Source organism: Bos grunniens, chromosome 16 (assembly GCF_055505025.1).
Source record: "Bos grunniens cultivar Pamir isolate PY7600 chromosome 16, Bosgru_T2T1.0, whole genome shotgun sequence".
Lineage (NCBI taxonomy): Eukaryota > Metazoa > Chordata > Mammalia > Artiodactyla > Bovidae > Bos > Bos grunniens.
In genome coordinates, this window is record NC_141180.1 from 2,131,642 (window position 1) to 2,153,513 (window position 21,872).

Genomic DNA, 21,872 nt, shown 5'->3' on the forward strand with positions numbered 1-21,872 from the left:
CTGTAAAAGAAATGGAAAAAAATGACTCTGTAACTCACTACTATTTTTTATTTTGCATTTTTTTTCCACACAAGAGAACCTACCATATAAGCCAGGAAAACCACCAACGGTCACCAGATGAATTCACACCCTCCCTCCTGAAAGTCCTTCTTTGCATTTGGACAAATACGTTTCAGGCCACAGAGAAATACTTAAGCAAAGTATCTGCAATCAATGAGCTGCTAGGAAAAGGTACTCCATCAGATGGGTCTACTTGTCATCAGTAGATCTATTAGCGTTTGCTCGTGGGAGGGACAGGCGCCTCAGACAGTCCTCAGTGGACCCCACTTGAATGACCCTGGATAGGACTTCCCTGGCAGTCCAGTGGTTAAGACTCCGCCTTCCAATGCAGACAAGTTGGGTTCCATCCCTGATCCAGATACTAAGATCCATGTGCCTCGGGGAGAAAGCCTGCACATCACAGTGAAGGCCCAGCACAGCCAAGATAAGAATAAGACATGAAAGAGGAGGAGGAGGAGGACGATTCACATCGCCCAGGCTTGTATAAATGGCACCCACTCCAGTACTCTCGCCTGGAGAATCCCACGGGTGGAGGAGCCTGGTGGGCTGCAGTCCACGGGGTCGCAAAGAGTCGGACACGACTGAGCGACGTCACTTTCACTTTCACTTGTATGTGTATCTAGAGGTTAATGCACTGAGCCCAAGCTGAAACAGTATATGGATATTAGCAAGTCAGGACTCGCCAGGTGGCTCAGGGGTAAAGACTCTGCCTACAGTGCAGGTTTGATCCCTGGGCGGGGAAGATCCCCTGGAGAAAGGAATGGCAACCCACTCCAGGATTCTTGCCTGGAGAATTCCATGGACAGAGGAGCCTGGTGGGCCCCGGTCCCTGGGGTCGCAGAGAGTCGGCCTCAAGTGAGTGACCGAGCACACACACACATCTGCAAGCTGCCAAACCGCGAGGATTTATATGAAAAGCAATCAGCACAACAGTTCAAGTGACTTTCAAATTTAGAGGCCCAGGGCCGTTGTCCTCAGTCTCAGCTAGTCCACGTCACACTAGACCTTGACCGGAACGACCACCAAGCCCCTCTTGACGTTCAGCTGCACTTGCTTTAAGATTTGGCCAATCCTCCCACAAACTACCTCCACTTCAGTTTCGGCATCTGAAACGTGGGCCGAGAACAGCACCTCCCTCCCACGTCAGCAGTGTGGAGTAAAATGCAGAGGGCTGAGTCACAGTGAGTCGTGTAGGCACACGATGCCACCCCCCTCCCAGGGGACCGCATTCTTCACACACCTATGCAGGTACAAGTCACACATGCACCGTCAGACGTGGAGGGCATATGGATCCATTTCCAGGACTATTTGTAACAGCTTCTCTTCATTTTGCAACTGTAACCAGCCAAAGAAATTGGTGGGCCTGAAGGTTGATACATCATGCTTTTACACAGATAACACCTAACATTTAGATGTCCTGTAACGGCTAAGAAGGGAGGGGTGGAGGAATAAATGAGGAGTTTGGGATTAATATTACACACGACTACATAGAGAATGGGCTTCCCTCGTAGCTCAGCTGGTAAAGAATCTGCCTGCAATGCAGGAGACCCAGGTTCGATTCTGGGGTTGGGAAGACCCCCTGGAGAAGAAAATGACAAGCCACTCCAGTATTCTTGCCTGGCTCCTCTGTCCATGGAGTTGCAAGAGTCGGACACGACTTAGCAACTAAATCACCACATGTAGAATAAATAAGCAACAAGGATTTACCATACAGCACAGAGAATAATATTCAATATCTTTAACAACCTATAATGGAAAATAATCTGAAAAAATATATCAATGTATATATAATCGCATCAGTTTGCTATACACCTGTAACTAACACAACTTTGTAAATCAACCATACTCAATTTTTTTTAAAAAGGTGCTAGAATTTTCTAAACCATTTTTTTTTTTCCAAATTAATTTAACTCACTCTTAACACTCATTTTTAAGTGAGTATTCAATGAGATTTGGATGGCTGGGGATTCTTAGGAAGTTTTCACTCATACACTAGCAGTTATACGAGCTTGTTGTTGTTCAGTCTCTAAGTCTTTTCCGACTCTGCAATCGCATGGACTGCAGCACGCCAGGCCTCCCTGTCCTTCACTAACTCCTGGAGTTTGCACAAACTCATGTCCATTGAGTTGGTGATGCCATCCAATCATCTCGTCCTCCTCTGTCGCCCTCTTCTCCTCCTGCCTTCGAAGTTTCCCAGCATTAGGGTCTTATCCAATGATATAAGCTTAGGACTATTTCCGTGAGTCTAGGAAACAGTGAATGTGGTCAAGCCAGCACTGAACTTAGACTAAGGATTCCGGGCACAACTGTGTACTTTCCAGCTCCAAGAGCTTGGCCAAGCCACTTAGTTCTGAAAGCCTTATCTTCTCACCTAAAAATACACGAGTAGCTCTTGTCATGAGGATGGAGTGAGAGATATCCTCATGTCTCTCACTGTGAGACAATACATTAATGCAGAAACAGTGCCAAACACGAGGCTCCCGTCTGGAAGAGCGTATTGACCCTACTTAGAGGGAAAAAGGCAACTGCAGAGATTGAGGCTACTCTGTGATTAGGAAAACAGACCCAGAAACATCTCCATCAGAAATGATCTGAGCTGGTGAGTCGGCTCTGACCAAGAGACCTCCACTCCTTGAGTAAACATGTGAAGAGTCGGGTGCTTGTTGAGAGTAAGGGTCGCGTCCAGGGTGTAACGGTGAACGAGGCAGAAGCAGGCCCTCCCCGTGGCAGTGACTCCTCTTCAGGGAGAACGCTCACCAACTCTGGTGCGTGGGCTCAGGAGAGCAGAAGCTCAGATCCTGCTTCACAGGAAACCTTGGGCGCTGTGAGTACAGGCTGGGCGACAGCAGCTGATGAGAACCCACCTCGCAGGCCTCTGAGCACAGCTCGTACTAGAAGGCGTGGGCCTGTCTTCACATCCACCCCTGCTCACATCCAGAGGCAGGAGGAGGACAAACTGGCTTTGGAAATCTGTTTCCTGGGTCCTCAGCTTCTTCGGACCTGGAAGAGGAAATGGCAACCCGCTCCAGTAATCTTGCCTGGGAAATCCCGTGGACGGAGGAGCCTGCAGGGCTAGTCCAAGGGGCTGCAGAGAGTCAGAAAGGACTGAGCAGCTACGCACAGCTTCGTCAGGAGTTGCAGTAGTGGGTGAGATTGAGCACGTCGGTCTCTCATGCCAGCACTTCATTTCCGGCTTTGTACTTTGTGCTGTTCATGTCATCACTTCTTCTGATTCCACCAAGTGCCACGCTTGTTTACCTGTCTCCCCGCTTTTTAGCTGGGGGTGCCCAGAAACAGCAGCTCTTGGGGGGCCCAGCGCCGCGTCGGCAGAAACGCTCGTGAGATAAACAGAGGAACACAGGACTGATGGAGGTACCCTCACTCCCGTAAGTGCCTGCTTGCGGCCTGAGTCCCTGGCACTTGACAACAGCCAGAGCCACTCCTCAGGTGCTTGCGGAAGGCAGGGCCCTTGAACATTCAGATGACCCCACACGCGGGCTGGCGGGTCTGGACCCACTGCTGGCGCTCGGTAAAGATTTCTTGACCAATTGTCATTTTAACACCCCTCTCAGGCAACTGATCCCTTGTTTTAAGGCTCTCTGAGGAGGCTTTCCAGGCTGACATCCCAGTTCAGTATTTCCATAATTGATTATGTGATATTTTATGTTATCTTGAAATTGGCGAGTAGGCAACTTCCCTGGGCTTTGCGTGTCCTAGTTTGTACGCAGCTCTTTGAATGAAAGGACAAGGCAAATATGACTCCTTCCTTATCTCCAGATAAGAGATGTTGGCAATTGCAAAGATAACTTCTCTTTAGAAAACAAGCTTACAGGTGATACGGCGGTGGGGGTGGGAAGGAGAAAAACTATCTCCTCCTTTCGAGTCAGTTCTCTGGGTACTCATGTCGTCAACACTTTCGGGTGGACGAACGGACTACGATTTCCAGGACACATCAGAACCTCGAACTAGCTGGCAATGCCACCTCACACGATCCTGCATTATCAGCTGTAATAAAAGGGAGGGCTTATCTCAGAAGCCGAGCTGCTCTGCGGGCAACGACTCAGGCTGACATTATAGATGAGCGTGTGAACGAGCACAGGCCTCACGGGGTTGCCCGCACACCTCCCCACAACCCAGGAGGTTAATCATTAGAAACCTGTGCTTTCTCATAAGTGCAGTCAGGCTGGCAAACAATTAGAAGAAGAAAAATGTGTGGATCTTTCTCAAGCCCACAGTGAACTTATCAGAGCCTCTCTGATGCCCCCTTTATCTTCTCACCGTCTGGCCACGGAACTGTGAGTCCACGTTCCCTCTCCCAGGGGCCTTTATTTGAAAATCGCCGTCATGAGTCACTGTGGAGCAGCTTCAAGAAAGGCATTTTTAGGAAAATATTCAACTGACATGGGTCAGTAATTGAAAGTCGACGAAAACCCATTTCCCATTTCTGATCATTAAATCTGGTGCGTACCAGGCCTCGAAATAGAGACTCGGGGGAAAAACGGAGGTGACCACACCCTGCCTTCAAAAAGTCACACTCCAAGGAGAAGCATCGGAGGGTCCATCTGTTATTATAACCCCATGTGTACTGGATGCCGGGGCCATCTCACCCTGCTTCTTTCTCTTTTTTAATTTAAACTCTTTAATTTGTGTTGGGGCAGAGCTGCTTAACAATACTGTGATGGTTTCAGGTGAGCTGTGAAGGGACTCAGCCCTACATACACATGTATCCATTCTCCCCCAAACCCAACCCTGCTTCTTTCTTGGGGGTACTCCCAGCGGCTCAGGGAAGCTTAGAAGGACAGTGTGTTTAAGCAGGTCTTAATGTTGTAGGATCATTTAATAATACACATTCTTTTTTCTCAGTAGCTTCTATTAAAAGAACTCGGAATAAAAGATTTAAAAAGCAGTGTGACGATTCTAAAGATAACACGTATACACGGCTATATTTAAAATGGATAACCAACAAACAAGGACCTACTGCATGGCACAGGGAACTCTGCCCAATGTCATGTGGCAGCCTGGATGGGAGGGGAGTTTGGGGAGAATGGGTACGTGTGTGTGTGGTTGAGTTGCTCCGCTGTCCACCTAAAACTACCACAACACTGTTAATCGGCTCTACTCCAATACAAAATAAAAAGTTAAAAAGTTCATTATGATGACTGCAACATATCTTAACCTATTTTCTGCTATATAAGCCAATAATAAACCACTTATTATTTATATTGGGCTTCCCTGGTGGCTCAGCTGGTAAAGAATCTGCCTGCAGTTCGGGAGACCTGGGTTCAATCCCTGGGTCGGGAAGATCCCCTGGAGAAGGGAAAGGCTACCCAGTCTAGTAATCTGGCCTGGAGAATTCTATGGACTGTATAGTCCATGGAGTATAATCACTGTATAGTCACAAAGAGTTGGACATGACTGAGTGACTTTCAATTATTATATATATTAAGTCAATAATAAACCACTTATTATCAAAAAAAGATTCTTCAGAATCATTATTAATAACATCCAGTAATGTTTCTGGACAAAAGAAAAAAAAATCGCTGAAGGTGGACTTCCCTTCGTGACAATGATGATACGTATAAAGGAATATTCAGATGCAGGGAAAGGAAAATCACCCCCCAACAAATCAGCAGCAACTCAGGAACTCTTAATGAGAACCTGCTTTGGGCAAGACAGACACACAACTACTCGACCCCTTTACTGTCTTTGTAGAGAACACTGACGGTTATCTGCAGCCTCTATAATAAACTGCTACAAAGTCCAAGAAAAAATGATTTCACATTAGCAATGATTAAACAGGCACGAACAACACCACCGTACAAGAGCAGTAACAGCCAGTCAAACTCCCCTGCCAATTGCTGCAAAACCCAGCAGATTTATGAGCAGAAGGTCTTCCTCTCTCGGAGGACAACTGAAGTCACTCTCGCATGCTTGCTGGACTGTGTGGCCGCGGGTGCGGAGCACAAGGACTTACCTGGCAACCCTCAGCCCCGGGCCTCAGCTCTTCTGCCCCTTTCTACGTTTCTCCAGCAAAGCAACAAAGGATTTTTTTTCTCTCCTTGGAATCGAAACTCTCTTCCCGGAGAGGGAAGCAGGAGGCAGAGGGGTCTGACTGCGGGGTATCTGCCTCGTGCTTCCATTCCCACCAAGTCCCTTCCATGCAGGTCCTGACCAAGGCTCCATGGAAGTCAGGACCCAGGTGAGTCCCCGTGCTTCTTTGTCAAGTAATTCATCACATGAAAGGTGTCGGTCGGTCAGTGCTGTCCGACTCTCTGCGACCCTGTAGACTGCAGCCCGCCAGGCTCCTCTGTCCTTGGAATTCTCCAGGCAAGAATCCTGGCACGGGGTTGCCATTTCCTTCTCCAGGAGATTTTCCCAACCCAGGGATCGGACCTGGGTCTCCCGAATTGCAGACAGATTCTTTACTGTCTGAGCTATCTGGGAAGCCCTCAGTTCATCACATTCACAGGCACCAGAGCGATCTATTGCAGTCAGGCTATTCCTTCAGACACAAGACTCTTCCACATTCTCTAGATTCCCCTCCGAGGACCTCTCCCGAAGCAGACCTCCCTGACCAGTGCTTGGGGAATGGGCACCACCGATCGGTGTGCCCACTGGCCCGGCCATCCAGGAACTGAGGGGTCGAGTGGCTGCCCAGGCAGCCTCAACCTCTGGGGACGTGGGCCACCTCCACACGATGGCGGGGGGGGGGGGGGGAAGCTGGGAAACGAACATGCAAGCTGTCAGCAGAGGAGGGAGACAGAAGATTCAGCAGAGCAGCCCTCGATCTACCTCTTGAACATCTCAATCCAGGCAGGAGACGCATCAGGGGCCCGAGACCTCAGGAACCCTTAAGGGGACCACCCAGAACCCTGGATCCAAGAGCCGGTGCCTGTGACCATCATGAGCCATCAGAACAGGCTCAGCAAATCCTCAGTTTGGAAATGAGGGATCCTGTGACTTCTGCAGCAGGCTTTCCATCCAAAACAAAAACAAAAACAAAATTCATTTCAAAGGCAGATACTTCTGAAATTGCTTCATTTATCAAAAGTATTCAGGTTCCTGGTACACATTAATTCCCAGGAATGCTGAAGTCAATACTTTTTTTTTCTTTGTAATCTTTTTAAAAGATTTTTTTTAAAATGTGGACCATTTTTAAAGACTTCATTGAATTTGTTACAATATTTCTTCTGTTTTATGCTTTGATTTTGGCCACAAGGGATGCCCGATCTTGGCACCCTGACCCGGGACTGAACCCACAGCCCCTGCACTGGGCAGCGAAGTCTTAACCATTGGACTGCCAGGGAATATTCTTTTACTGAAAGATGTGCTAATGCCAGATATTCAGTGCCACCTTTTTATTTGTATACATACGAGGTAATAAGTGAGAGACATACGTGAGGTTTGGAGGAAAAAGACTGCAGAATGTATGTGAGTGTGAAATATCACTTGAGATTCATCAACATAATACAGTCTAGCCATTTCTTTCAAACAGAATGGTAACGGTATTCTCAGAATTTGTCAAAGGGAAGGAAAACTTTTGCTTAAATTTTCCTCGTCCCCCATTTCAACAAGCTTCCTGCTAAAGTAAGAATGAATTATAAGCTAATAGTGTGTTCATGGCATTTGTGGGCTCAGTGAAGAGTCTGCACCCCGTCGTCCTGGCAGAGCTTTCTGTTCAGGTTTCTGGGTGCGGGCACACAGAATTTATCAGACCTGATTGAGGTGAGCCCTAAAATGTAAAAAGGCCATTTTTATTCTGGAACCAACCACATCCCACTGCTTCAAAAGCCTGTTCATACGTAAAGAGATGGGAAGAGAAGGGGTTTCTGCCACTCGTGAAAGGTGAGCTGGGTCCATCCTTTCCGTAAGAGTGGCTTTGACAGGAAAACTCAGCAAGATGCGGTGATTCTTCTCTAAGTTCGCAGCAGTTTACAAAGTAAACAAATAGAATTAGCATATCGGTGCATTTCATGGCCAATCCAGCTCCAGATTTGTGAGACTGGCAGTAAGAAGGATGGTCTGTATGGGGGCACAGTGGGCCTAGGAGTCATTCATCTTGTCAGATTATGGGTATTTCTCAGTCAGCAGTCAGTCAAACAACACAGATGGGTGCTTGGTGCCACTGAGACTCGAATGGAATAAGATGTAATTCTTCTGCTCAAGGAACTTACAAACCAACCAACCAAACGTGATGAGCCCATGCAGAGTGATCAGGGCACAAGGCACCATGTGCGGTGCTGGCTCCGTGGGGCCAGTTATTAGAAAATAAACATAGGTGTCTGTGCGTGTAAAATATGACATCCTACACACCATTACATATAAAATAGACAACAACAAGGATCTGCTGTATAGCACAAGGAACTCTGTGATGACCTGTAACTAAATCATGGGAGTATCAGACCACCTTACCTGCCCCTTGACAAATCTGTACGTAGCTCAAGAAGCAACAGTTAGAACCAGAATCGGAACAACAGACTGGTTCCAAGTTGGGAAAGGAGTACGTCAAGGCTATATATTGTCACCCTGCTTATTTAACTTCTATGCAGAGTACATCATGAGAAACGCTGGGCTGGATGAAGCACAAGCTGGAATCAAGATCACCGGGAGAAATATCAGTAACCTCAGATATGCAGATGACACCACCATATGGCAGAAAGTGAAGAACTAAAGAGCCTCTTGATGAAAGTGAAAGAGGAGAGTAAAAAAGCCGGTTTAAAGCTCAACATTCAGAAAACTAAGATCATGGCATCTGGTCCCATCACTTCATGGCAAAAAGATGAGGAAACAATGGAAACAGTGTCAGACTTTATTTTTTTGGGCTCCAAAATCATTGCAGATGGTGACTGCAGCCATGAAATTAAAAGACACTTGCTCCTTGGAAGAAAAGCCATGACCAACCTAGATAGCATATTGAAAAGCAGAGGCCTTGCTTTGCTGACAAAGTCTGTCTAGTCAAAGCTATGGTTTTGCCAGTAGTCATGTCTGGATGTGAGAGTTGGACCATAAAGGAAGCTGAGCACCGAAGAATTGATGCTTTTGAACTGTGGTTTGGAGAAGACTCTTGAGAGTCCCTTAGACTGCAAAGAGATCCAACCAGTCCATCCTAAAGGAAATCAGTCCTGAATGTTCATTGGAAGGACTGATGCTGAAGCTGAAGCTCCAATATTTTGGCCACCTGATGCAAACAATGGGTAAAGACCTGATGCTGGGAAAGATTGAAGGCGGGAGCAGAAGGGGATGAGAGAGGATGAGATGGTTGGATGGCATCACCAACTCAATGGACAAGAGTTGGAGCAAACTCCGGGAATTGGTGATGGATAGTTAGACCTGGCGTGCTGCAGTCCATGAGGTCGAAAAGAGTCAGACACAACTGAGCCACTGAACTGAACTGAACTGAACGCATTTTTCTGCACCCCTGAAACTAACACAAAATTATAAATCAACTGTGGTGTTGTGCTCAGTCACGTCTGACTCTTTGCAACCCCGTGGCCTGCAGCACGCCAGGCTCCTCTGTCCGTGGGACTTCTCAGGCAAGAATACTGGAGCGGGTTGCCATTCCTTCTACCCAATAGAAAATAAAATAAAATGCAACAACCTTAAAAACTTCTGAAGCAGTTTCTACGTGAATAGAGTAAAAGATGGACGAGGACAGAAATGAGAAAGTGGAGACTAAGGGAAAATAAAGGGAGGAGAAGAAGTCGAAGCCAAGGACAACATCGGTCCCCAAACCAGCTCCACAAGGGCTGTTCTGGGCGGGCGGGGAAGGGCCACAGCGGGTCCTGTCGCCGGGCAGCACCCTTAGACGGTCTGCGGACACGCGCCACCCAACACGGCTTCCCTACTGCTGGACTCCCGAGAGGAATCTCGTGTGCGTTTTCACAGGAGGACTCTTGATGGCATGCAAGCCAGGCAAGGACAGCATCCCGGCCGCACCGGGCTTCAGTCAGTGAAGCTGCCAGTAAAGCTGCCAGCGATGTCAGGGGGGAGCTGTGACAATCTGATGCTACAACACAACTTTCTGAGGGCCTGACTTCCAAAGATAAACTAGGACACTCCGGAAAAGGAGGGAAAGTCAAAGTGAAAGTTGCTCAGTTGTGTCCGACTCTTTGTGACCCCATGGACTTCGTCCATGGAATTCTCCAGGCCAGAATACTGGAGTGGGTTAGCCTTCCCCATCTCCAGGGGATCGTCCCAAACCAGGGATCGAACCCAGGTCTCCCACATTGCAGGCGGATACCTTACCAGCGGAGCCACAGGGGAAGCCCATTTATCGCCTGGCTCAGGACCACGCGGCATTGTGAAGGGCACATTTGGGCTTTACAGCTCAGAAGCCTGGGTTCCTGCCTTGCTCCTGGGTTCCTCACCATGTAACTTTGATTCCTTCAACCTCAGCTGTTCTCACAAGCCACTGTTTTTGTTAAATGAGATGAAACACAAGTGTGCCCAGCTGGGCAGCTGGCACACCACAGACTAATAGTAGGGAAACCTGAATCTGACGAAGTAAAGGAAGGCAAAATGTAAGAGGCGTTAAATGAAGTACCAGGGAAAAACTTCAGGTGACGGAAAAGGTTGATGAATGAGAAATCTTTTAAAGTGGATTAATGTGAAATATTTTCCAGCGCTTTCTGCTAGCAGGTATTGTTCCATTTATGACTGCTGCCTGTTTCCTGTCTCGTTTAGAAGTCTCCTCTTGTACAATTAGGGCAACGTTCCTCTCATGTCCGACCAGGCGGATGGTCCAGCCATGAGGACAAAGCTCTTTAAGCCTGGTTGGAAAGGCCGGAAGGCATCTGTGAATTCGATGGTCATTTTCAGAATAGGGCAACAAGATTAAGATTGTAATCTTCATTTTCCAGACACCGCCTTAAAGACAATAATGACACCAGCCAGAGAATCCTGGGGAAGCAGGGGCTCACTGTCTGGACAACAGCGATTAAGGCATAAGTGAGGGAAGGTTTTGGCTGCCCTGCGCCCAGTGAAATGGACTCCCTGCTGGAGTTCTTGGGACACCAGGTGGAGAAGAAAGATGCAAGCTCTGTGACGCCCTTAAGGTCTGGGGGTGCAGCTTCCCCTCTGTAGCTGCTGCTACTGCTTGCTGCTAAGTCACGTCAGTCGTGTCCGACTCTGTGTGACCCCACAGAAGGCAGCCCAACAGGCTCCTCTGTCCCTGGGATTCTCCAGGCAAGAACACTGGAGTGGGTTGCCATTTCCTTCTCCAATCCCCTCTGTAGACTGTGTTTCAAAGTCAGAAGGAAAAAAAAAAGTTCTTAGAGCTAAAAAATGACCTTGGGTCCTTTTTGGCTGGCTGCTTCAATCAGGCTTTTAGCCAAAGAAAGGAGGAAAGAACCCAAGTGGCCTAAATATCACTCACCAAAAATACAATAGAAATTAAGGCAGAGGCAAAGGAGAGGTCCCTGGGGACTATGATGGGAATTCACTGGGCACAAAGGCTGCTGGGAGAATCCCTCCACCCAGTTCCCCAGTGACACAGGAGGACCTGCTCCCTTCCCATGATTCAACTCCCCTCTTAAGGTGGCAGGTAACCTGTGCCTTCAGAGATGCCCAGAAATACGTCAGAGAGCTAGTGACAACTAAAGATAAACCTCAGAGATGCCCAGAAATACGTCAGAGAGCTAGTGACAACTAAAGATAAACCTCAGAGATGCCCAGAAATACGTCAGAGAGCTAGTGACAACTAAAGATAAACCTCAAGAGTCTACATCTGTAACTCCATTTCTGTTTTGTTGGTAAGTTCATTTGTAGTCTTTTTTCAGATTCCTCCTACGCTGTTGGGGGGAATGTAAATTGGTACAGCCACTACGGAGAATGGTATGGAGGTTCCTCAAAAAACTAAAAATAGAGCTACGACAGGATCCTGCTACCCCAGTCCTGGACATATATCCACAGAAAAACATGGTCCAAAAGGATACATGCACTCCAGTGTTCACTGCAGCACTGTTTACAACAGCCCGGACGTGGAGGAGGCCTAAAGTTCAGTCGACGGAAGAATGGATAAAGAAGACATGGTATGTACATACAGAGAATGTTCAGTTCCATTGAATATTACTCAGAAATTAAAAAGAATGAAACAATGTCACTTGCAGCGACACGGATGGACCTAGAGATTGTTGTGCTGAGCGACGCAAGTCAGACAGAGAAGGAGAAATATCCTGATACTCCCTGGATGTGGGATCTAAAAAGAAATTACAGAAATGAACTTACTTGCTGAGCGACGCAAGTCAGACAGAGAAGGAGAAATATCCTGATACCCCTGGATGTGGGATCTAAAAAGAAATTACAGAAATGAACTTACTTGCTGAGCGAAGCAAGTCAGACAGAGAAGGAGAAATATCCTGATACCCCCTGGATGTGGAATCTAAAAAGAAATTACAGAAATGAACTTACTTGCGAGCGAAGCAAGTCAGACAGAGAAGGAGAAATATCCTGATACCCCTGGATGTGGGATCTAAAAAGAAATTACAGAAATGAACTTACTTGCGAGCAAAGCAAGTCAGACAGAGAAGGAGAAATATCCTGATACCCCCTGGATGTGGAATCTAAAAAGAAATTACAGAAATGAACTTACTTGCAAAACACAGACTCACAGACCTAAATGAGGTTATGGTTGCCAGGGGGGAGGATGGGGGAAGGGATGGCTCGGGGAGTTTGGGATGGACATGGACACACTGCTGCATTTAAGATGGATAACCAACGAGGTCCTACCATAAGGCACAGGGAACTCTGCTCAGCGTCACGTGGAAGGCTGGATGGTGGGGAGTTTGGGAGAGAATGATACATGTGAAGTGATGTGGCCTAGTCCCTTCCTGCTCATCTGAAACTAACGCAGCATTGTTAATCAGCGATGCCCCAGGACAAAATAAACAGTCAAAAACAAAACCAAACCCCAGGAGTCAACGGGTGAGCCCTCAAGTGCGGGATGATTATTTTGAGGTAAACCATTTCTGCTTTGCTTAGTTAATGCTTACTTGGCCAGCACTGAAAAGGCCCCTTAGTTCAAAGACTTCATTTTTACAGAGAAGAAACTCTGTCTGGGTGGGCTGTGGTTCACAGAAGCTGACTCGGGGGCCAGAAACGGGATGGGAACCCAGGTGTTCTGAATCCGAGCACAGCGCCCTGTCACTGAGCCTTCATACAGGAATTAAAAATGAGTCTTTTTTTCCTCTAAAAGTTTTATTCTTTTTAAATATAAATTGCCTCAATTTATTTCCTGCAAGGAAATACACTAAAGGTAATATAATTGCTCTATTTCAGATGTAAAAAAAGGCTGATTTGAGAAAAAAAAAAAGTCCTTTGGAAACATACAAAAACACAGTCACCCAATGACAGAAGCCTGGAGTTTCTATCTGGACATAAAATCTAGAAGGGAGTTCTTTCTTATTTCCGTGGAAAGACTATGAAGGTAACTTGAATGGAAGGAGAGCTAAGGCCTGGCATTTCCTTAATCCCAAGGGGGTCTGTTCTGTGCCCTCAGCGGAAGTAAGGGTGTGGTTCTTCTGGGTAAAGTAGACCCAAGAGGGAGAAGGGGCCGAGGGGGAAAAAAGAACGTCCTCTCTTCACATTTTTGAAAATCCACAAATTACGGTCTGGGATGACTGACATCATCGCGCAACCGACATGAATTGGAGCAAACTCCAGGAGACAAGTGGACGGAGGAGTCTGGCGTGCTGCAGTTAGGAGTCCGGCACGATGGAGCGACTGAACAATGATGACAGCCATTAACTGTGTTTTCCTCTTAAGACACTCAGGCAAATAAGAGCTTTATTTGACCCCTTTCCCCTAACAGCCCCCATATGGCCTCAGGATGTGTCCCCTGGGTCAGGACAGAGTGCGTGGCCGTGGCCAGCTGTCTGTGGGGACCACCTTTTCGGGCTGTGTCCCTGGGGCAGCACCGGGGCTCACCTCCGTCAAAGCTCTCAGGCTGCACCTTCACAGTGATGCACCGGCTTCCCGGTATCTCGGGGCCACCACTGAAAGGCCGGGTAGCCCCTGCATGGCTTGGCCCCGGCCCCAGAGGACCCGAAGGCGAGCTGAGTCACCACGAAACTCTGTCCTGCAGCTCGGCGGGGGAGGAGGACCAAGGACTCCTCAACCTCCTGAAGGGCCCAGAGCTAACTATGAAGGACATTAGCATCGTCAAAACACTGTTTCCAAACGTCGTATCCGCACTGGTTTCGAACAATTTTTTAGTTAAAAGGGGAAAACATCCTACAAAGCTGCACGGTAATGGAATTTGGAATTAAATTCACAAAAGCTAGATTTTTAGCAGCAGCGTCCCGAGCTCTCTGCACCTGTATCAGGAGGGTGGGCCTTACAACACGCTTCCCATTCCTTTGGCCTGTCTCAGTGATGCTGGCCGCTGCTATGAGTTATTAATAGAAAGCAAAGGCCTCCCAGCTGTGACATGCAAGACTTTTCCCATTATGTCTTTATGACCAATTAGGACTTTTCCCTGCCAAAAAAAAAATTAACAATTTTCCCTTGACTATGATTCAGAACCTAGAAGATACCGAATAATCCTAACTCACTCCTTGGCTAGAGGGCCCAGAAGCTTCACCGACCTAGTCAGGTCACAAGGTGGGTGGGCCCATCCCCATCCCAGCTCCCCGGGGCCCGACTCCGCACGAAGCCGGGATGGGCCGATCAGATGGAGGACCCTGGGGTCTTCTCGCTCTTTCAAATGCTCAGAAGGAGCTCAAACACCAATAAACAAAGGGAAGTAAGTCAACAGGAGAAAGACCAGTATCATACATTTGCACGTATATATGGAGTCTAGAGGCTTCCCAGGTGACGCAGTGGTAAAGAACCTGCCTGCCAGTGCAGGAGACACAAGAGACTCGGGTTCCATCCCTGGGTGGGGAGATCCCCTGGAGGAGGGCATGGCAACCCACTCCAGGATTCTTGCCTGGAGAATCCCATGGGCAGAGGAGCCTGGTGGGCTACAGTCCGTAGAGTTGCAGTCTCGGACAGAACTGAAGTGACGTAGCATGCATGGGCTCCCGGAATCTAGAACGCTGGTACTGATGAGCCTATCCGCAGGGCAGCAGTGGAGACGCAGAACAGAGGGAGGAGAAGGTGGGATGATCTGACAGTGCACGCGTTTATTCCAGTAATGGAAACATACACGTTACCACGTGTAAAACAGATAGCCGGTGGGAACCTGCTGTACGATGCAGGTGAAGGAGCCTGGTGGGCTACAGTCCGTAGGGTCCCAAAGAACTGGACACAACTGAAGGGACTCCGCTCACACACACAGAGGGAACGCGAAGCCAGCACCGTGTGCCAGCCTCGAGGGCTGGGACGGGGAAGGGGGCTTAAGAGCGAGGGTGCCTGTGGCTGACTCGTGGGGATGTACGGCAGAAACCAACACGATGCTGTAAAGTAATTAAAATAAAAAAGTAAAACACAGAGCAGAGTGCTCCTTCTGGTGACCGCCTGCCTTCACAAGGCGGGGGTGGGGACATGCCTGGAAAAGTCTTAGACGGGGAATCTCACAGAAGCCTGAAGAGGAGACTCGCCCTGTGAAGAAGTTTCAACACGAAAACCCGTTTCAAAGTGGTATTTCACAGACGTCCCTTTCAGAAACCCCTAGCCAAGAATGAGGTGTAATTTTCATGTTACAAAAATCTGACCCGTCTACTTGCCTCAGATACAGGCTTAACTCTCTTTCCCAAAGCAAAATTTGGCTAGAAAATGAGCAAAATGGAGTCAAGGAGAAGCCGACCGCTGCTTGCTGAGCTCGGCGCTGGGCTGGGGCCGGGAGGGGTTCACGGGTGACCAGGGAACTTCTCAGGGGGCTTGTCTCCCCGTGGATGGTGGTGAGGGGGCCTGGGGGTGGGGCGAGTCTCTTGGAAACCAAGTCTGAGGCTTAGCAGGGCGCTGAGCGTGTTCCCGTCCAGCTTGAATCTGGAATCTACACTTCAGAAGAAAAAGGAAATGTTTGCCACTGCACTTCTAGAATTCCCAAGGCCCATCACTTCCAGGAAGACGCACACAAAGGTCACATAAATGTTTTACGAGCTGGATCCACCGAGCCACTGCTTCCTCAGTGCTCCAGCAATTAAAGGATGACAGGAATACAGGGATGGCCGTGACTTGTGACAAAAAGAGACACGGATAGGGTGACGCCTGGGTCCTAAAGACCACGCCGAGCAGGTATCATTTAATGAAGAAACCCCGAGCTGTGTTTGTTAACATCCACGTTATGTCTGAAAGCAAACCATCTGCCTATATTCCAATGCATCTAATCCCTCCTTTGGGCTCACGTGATTTAGAGAGACTGCAGAAGAAAAACAGCTCCTCACGGTAGAAAAGCAACCCATCTCTTACTTTTTTTTTTCTGAGTAAATAAAAAACGAGTCCCTAGGCACCGAACGGAAGACCTACAACGAGGGTGTTTGCCCATCCACCTTTTGCCCTGCTAGGATCCTCAGCTCAGAAAGCTGGCCATCCACACCACCCGTGAGCTGATCAGTTCAAGGACGGGCGCGCCCATGAGCCCAGATCAATACGGTGAAGTATGGAGATGGATCTCGTCCCGGCATGACTGCATTAACGAGCTCCTCTCCGTGACCTTTGCCCGGTGGCGCAAATTAGACTCCACCACAAACCACATTCTTCAAGGGGGCCCTTCCGTCTTTGTTGGCTTTTAATCAAGCACACTGCAGGCAGACCTCAAAGATGACCATGAGAAATTACAGTGCGTCCTCTGCACAGACTAGGCCTTGAGGAATTCGTCCAGGTTGTCTGAGATTACGGACGAGATAGCGTACATGCATGCTTTTAAAGCACGTTCTCCTAAGAAGCACCCCTTTCTCCATTTTTTCACTGAAGCTCCTGGATGTGTCTCTAAGCGGGAAGCCCCCCTAGCGGCCTCATGTCATCCTCATTCTGGAGGTCAGGAGACGCAGCACCTGTGTCTCAGAAGCCAAGGCACCTCCAGTTAGCAGGGCTCTTCCTAAGACACAGGCTCTGATTCACCAGGCTCTGCAGCACGTCTAACAGGCTGACCATGATGCAGTGCTGACGGAATCACCACCTCTTGAATAAAAAGTTTTGCAGATTTCCAGGAAACATACAGCCCCCTCTCCAAGTGTGAATGTGTCTTCACACACAGTCTAATACACACACACTCACAAACCGACATTTTGGGCGCACAAATACAGTATAAGGAAATATACCCGATGGCGAGGGGCGAGAGCTTTGCAGTCGGTCAGGCCTGACGCAAAGGCAGACTCCACCCGCGGCCCACAGAGGAGGGCTGGGCAAAGACTTAACTTCCTGGGCCTTCCTCTACTCCAGAGTCCATCAAATCCTTTTTTTTTTAAATTTTATTGGAGTATAGTTGATTTACAATGTTGTGTTAGCTTCAGATGTACAGCAAAGCGATTCAGTCACACACATACATATATTCATTCTTTATCAGATTCCTTTCTCACATGGGTTATCACAGAATACTGAGCAGAGGTCCCTGTGCTACACAGTAGGTCCTTGTTGGCGATCCATCTTACAAAAGTACTGTGTGTATTAATCCCAAGCTCCTTACTTATCCCTAGCCCCTCCCCAGCTCCAATCAGACTCTAATAAATGCTGACACCTTGAACTTGGGGTGGGAGTTCACCAAGCTAGCACATGCCTAGAACTTTTGGCAAGGCTTGGGCTCAGTAAATACTCGCCGTGTTTAGAGGACACCATTGTGCTTCTTTCTACAAAAGTCAGGCACAGTCCTTCATCCTCAGTTCAGTCGTTACTACCACCCAAGAGTTCAACCCAAAATGAAAACCCAAGCACCAAGTCTAAGCTTTCGCCTGGACGGGGTCCCTCCGCTCACTTTCCTCCCTGTCCTGGGGGTGACCGGACAGAAATTGTAGCTGATGCACAAACCCAGAGAATCTCGACCTCAGCAAGGGAGCGCCGTGGTGCCCGGCCGCCCCTCACCAGGGGTCATGGTCCAGGTGAGTGAGCCCAGGTGAGTGAGCGTGTGCTGGGGAGGCTGGGGCTGACCACAGCAGGGGACGCGTGCCCTGTGACTCCACGACAGCGACTTCACAAGCACCGCAGCTGGGAAGATTTCATTCCCTGGGGTCTCCACTGCCTGGCTGATGTGGAAATTCTGGTTTGGGAAGTGCACTCAGCTGGCATCATGCTTTAATTCCCTTGAGAGAGGAAATACCCACAGGAGGGATACCTAAACACCAGCTTACAAGTGCGGTCAGAAGGTCTTCCTGTTTGCACTCGGATGAAACTCGCCCTTTGACCCTCTGCCTCTCAGGACTGTGCCGAGGCCCCAGGATGAGGTGACATCACTCTCCTGCTAAGTGGAAACTGGGCTGGTGAATTCTTGTGCTTTAACCATTTCTCAGTTCTAACTCCAAAGACATTAACATTGAGAGTTAAGACTCACATGAACTAAAGGTCTTGGAGTCCTCGGTCATTTTCAAGAGTGCAAAGGGTCCTGTCAAAATGGCTGAGACCTCTGGGACCAGACTTCCCTGGGGGGTTCAATGGTCAAGACTCAGTGCTTCCAACGCAAGGGCTTTGAATTCAATCCCTAGTCAGGGAGCTTCGATCCCACATACTACATGTTACAGCCAAAAAAACATTTTTTAAAAGTTTGAGACCCCTGCGTTAAATCAGTATGGCATTTTCATATGAACATGGGTGAATTTCTGACAAACGAACCTTGCTATGCAGTGAGTTCAAAACTCTCTGCTCGGTTTTGTGGGAGAATCCTTCAGAGTGACAAAGCAGGGGTGCAGACAAGTAGCAGAGACAGACATACAAGTAAGCGCCCCCGGGGAAAGAAGCGGAGAGCCTCACCACGGGCCCCAGCGTCTGACACCCCAGTTTCAGAGATCTCCGTGACTACGCTTACATTGGGCCCATGAGTGGCTTTGAGTCTGGCGGTGGCGGTGTTCAATATACAGACAGATCAGCTGAAAAAGAAGAAGTGGGAAACTGCAGTCGCGGAGGAAGGAGGGAAGTTAATTCCACCCCGAGCCGCTGCGGAAGCTTCCGGGATCTGGAGTTTAGCGCAGTCGGTTCTGATGAGCGCGGTGGAGGGCTGCCCACGCGGGCCCAGCACAGCGGTGGCTGCGTGTGAGCATTTCCGTGTGTCTGGAGTCGGGGAGGGACGTGAAAAGGCGGGGGTGATGAGATGCCTGCTGGCGAGCCGTCGCTTGTTCGGCAGCTGAGAGCGCCGTGATGGAACCACACGACCCAGGAAATGAGCTGGAGGGGCTGTGACCCCAGGAGGCCTCCGGGCGCTGATGTGGATGATGAGCCCGTGTGTCCGGAAACAGAGCAGTCTGGGGGAGAAGGTTTGTGGGCGGCATCCCCAAGGACGCACAGCGTGAGAGGGAGAGGAAAACACTGTTTTGGGGCGGGTCAAGGCAGGGGAGCCTCGGAGGGAACGATCAGGAGTCGCTGCAGGGGCGCCTCAGGGTGCAAGAGAGAGAGCAGGCACAGGCCGCGGACGAGCGGCCAAGGGCGCCGGGAGGCTCTGAGACGCGTCTCCCTGCGGGGCGGGGTGCGGCCTCCGCGGACCCTGCAGGCGCCGGCGGTGGAGCCCAGGGCGGGGGGACCCTGATGGGAACAGATGCTGGTTGGGAGATGGGCTTTGTTTGTTGAGAAGTGGAGTCTCGCAGCTGCCTGTTGGGTGAGGGAACCTGGTGGAGGGAAAGCTGGAAAAACTGCCGGGCAATGAGACGTCTAACAGGAGTAAGGGACGTGGGAGACAGGGCAGCGGAAAGACAGAGGAGAAGGGACCCTCTGGCTCCACAGCAGGAAGGGGGCACCGAGCTACAGGCACAGTGGAGAGCTTCTGAGTGTGTGAGTGTGTTGATGGGCAGGTGTGTGCCTTATGGAGAATACCTGTAGCTAAATCAGGGCACGTAGGTCAGGGCTAAGAAAGAACTCACCTGCACAAGCCCTTCGACTTCTTCAGAAGCCGCAACCTGCCTGCCCTTCGTTTCTCTGTCCCCAGTTTTAACCCAGGTCAGGGTTGCAGAGAAAAAAAAGGGACTCACATGTGCTGAGACTTTTTTCTTCTCGGGGGACCTCTATTATTGCACTTGCCATATTGTAAAGCAATTATCTAAGGGTTTTGTTTTGTTTTTTTTTTTTAATTTCTAAAAAAGTTTCCGGAACTCATTCTCTCCCCGCCCTCCTGCCCCTCCATTAATAACAGACATAACTATTTGGCATAAATCAGCCTGTGTGACATGCTAGAGTACGGGGGAGCAGAGTCACGGAGCAGCTCAGGGGAGTGGATCATCCTTGGCTCCTGCCGGCCTTCTCCCTTCCTCCAGCATTTGTCTCCTGACCGCGGAGCTGGACAGGCTGATGGCCTCACAGCTTCTCTCCCCTCCCTCCATCCTTCAGTGAGAACCAGAGACAGCAGGCCTTCCATCAGACCCAAGAGATGCAGAGAGAGCCATCCAGACGCGAGAGAATTGTCTTGTAAAGGTCTGGGCAACTAAAGAGGAGATATGAAATGCATACAAATAAACACACCTTCTGGTTGCTGGTCTACACCAGGGATCTCTCTACTGCAGAGCCCTGGAGATGTAGTTCTTGCTGGGGGACAGCCTTCTCTCCTCTCCCCACCTCCAAACCGCACTGGTCCTCTCCCCCCACCTCCCAAATAGCACTGGTTCTCACATCTTACACACATGAGCCCTCCTATCTGAGGATGGAGACCATTCCATCTCCGTGCATCCAGGTTCTTGCACAGTGCACTTTGCAAATATGATCTCACTTTATTTAAAATTACCACATCAACAGTACACAATCCCTGTTTTGTAGATAAGGACACTAAAGTTAAGTTCCTTTCCTGAGAGCATGTGACCACAAAGTGGCAGATCTAGGATCTGAGGCAAGTCTGACTCCAAAGCCCATGCAGGACTGGGTGGTCCTGTGGTGAAGAAGCCGCCTTCCAGTGCAGGGGACGTGGGTTCCATCCCTGGTCAGGGAACTAAGATCTCACGTACCACCCAGCAAGTCCAAAAGATAAACAAAACAAAACCAAGAAACAGAGGCCACTTGATGAGGCCCCCACTGTGATGAGAGGCAAGTAACAGTTCAGTCAGTGCCCAGCAACAAGCAGGGAATTTGTATCAAACACAGCACCAGACTTTCCGGTATCAATTAAGGAAAGAAGAAACTGATGTTTCCAGATCAGTGGTGACTCACCCTGGAGCCTCCCTGGGGCACAGTCCAGATGCTGCTGCCTCCCACTACCTTCAAGTCATCTGACCTGGAACAAAACAGCTTACAAAACGGCCTGATGATAGAATTCTTAAACAGCGCTACCGAACTGAACTTGGATCCCCTTGCTGGGCATGCAGCAAAGCCAGCTACTGACACCGGGTTGTGGTGAAGGAAAGCACAGCGTTTATTGCAGGGCACCAAGTCAGGAGAATGGGCAGCTCGTGCTCAAAATGCCTGAACTCCCCATTGGGTTTCAGGGAACAATTTTTAAAGCCAACATTTAGGGTGAGGGCTGAAGGGTGTGTGACTTTCTCCTGACGGGTTGGTGATGAGGTAAGGCGTGGCGTGTGGGCAATCCTAATCATACTCTGTTTTACTTTGTTCCCTGACTGCTTTTTGTCAGCTGTGTTCCCTGACTTCCCTAATTAGTAACTGCTTGAGTCTGCTCTTTGGAAGTCAGGGAAGGCCAAGGACACTAAACCCTTTTTCCACAAACATGATATAGGGGACACAGAAGGCCTTTGTGCCCTGAAAGGCCCTGAAGGGTCCTGTGCTGGTGGCTCAGTCACCAAGTCGTGTCC

General features: G+C 49.2%; 1 protein-coding gene across 12 annotated transcripts in view; it reads right to left on the reverse strand.

The window, feature by feature from the left end:
• NR5A2 (nuclear receptor subfamily 5 group A member 2) overlaps nt 1–21,872 on the reverse strand; it is a 134,543-nt gene that overhangs the window by 51,354 nt on the left and 61,317 nt on the right. Inside the window, exon 5 of one of the 12 annotated variants that reach the window (XM_086343164.1) lies at nt 3–20,557. The exons of the other annotated variants lie outside the window; for them this stretch is intronic. Within the exon in view, the coding sequence (XP_086199290.1) occupies nt 20,276–20,557 (282 nt within the window). The 3' untranslated portion in view covers nt 3–20,275. Of the gene's footprint in view, nt 1–2; nt 20,558–21,872 lie in introns of those variants that run through there. 12 annotated transcript variants of the gene reach the window in all.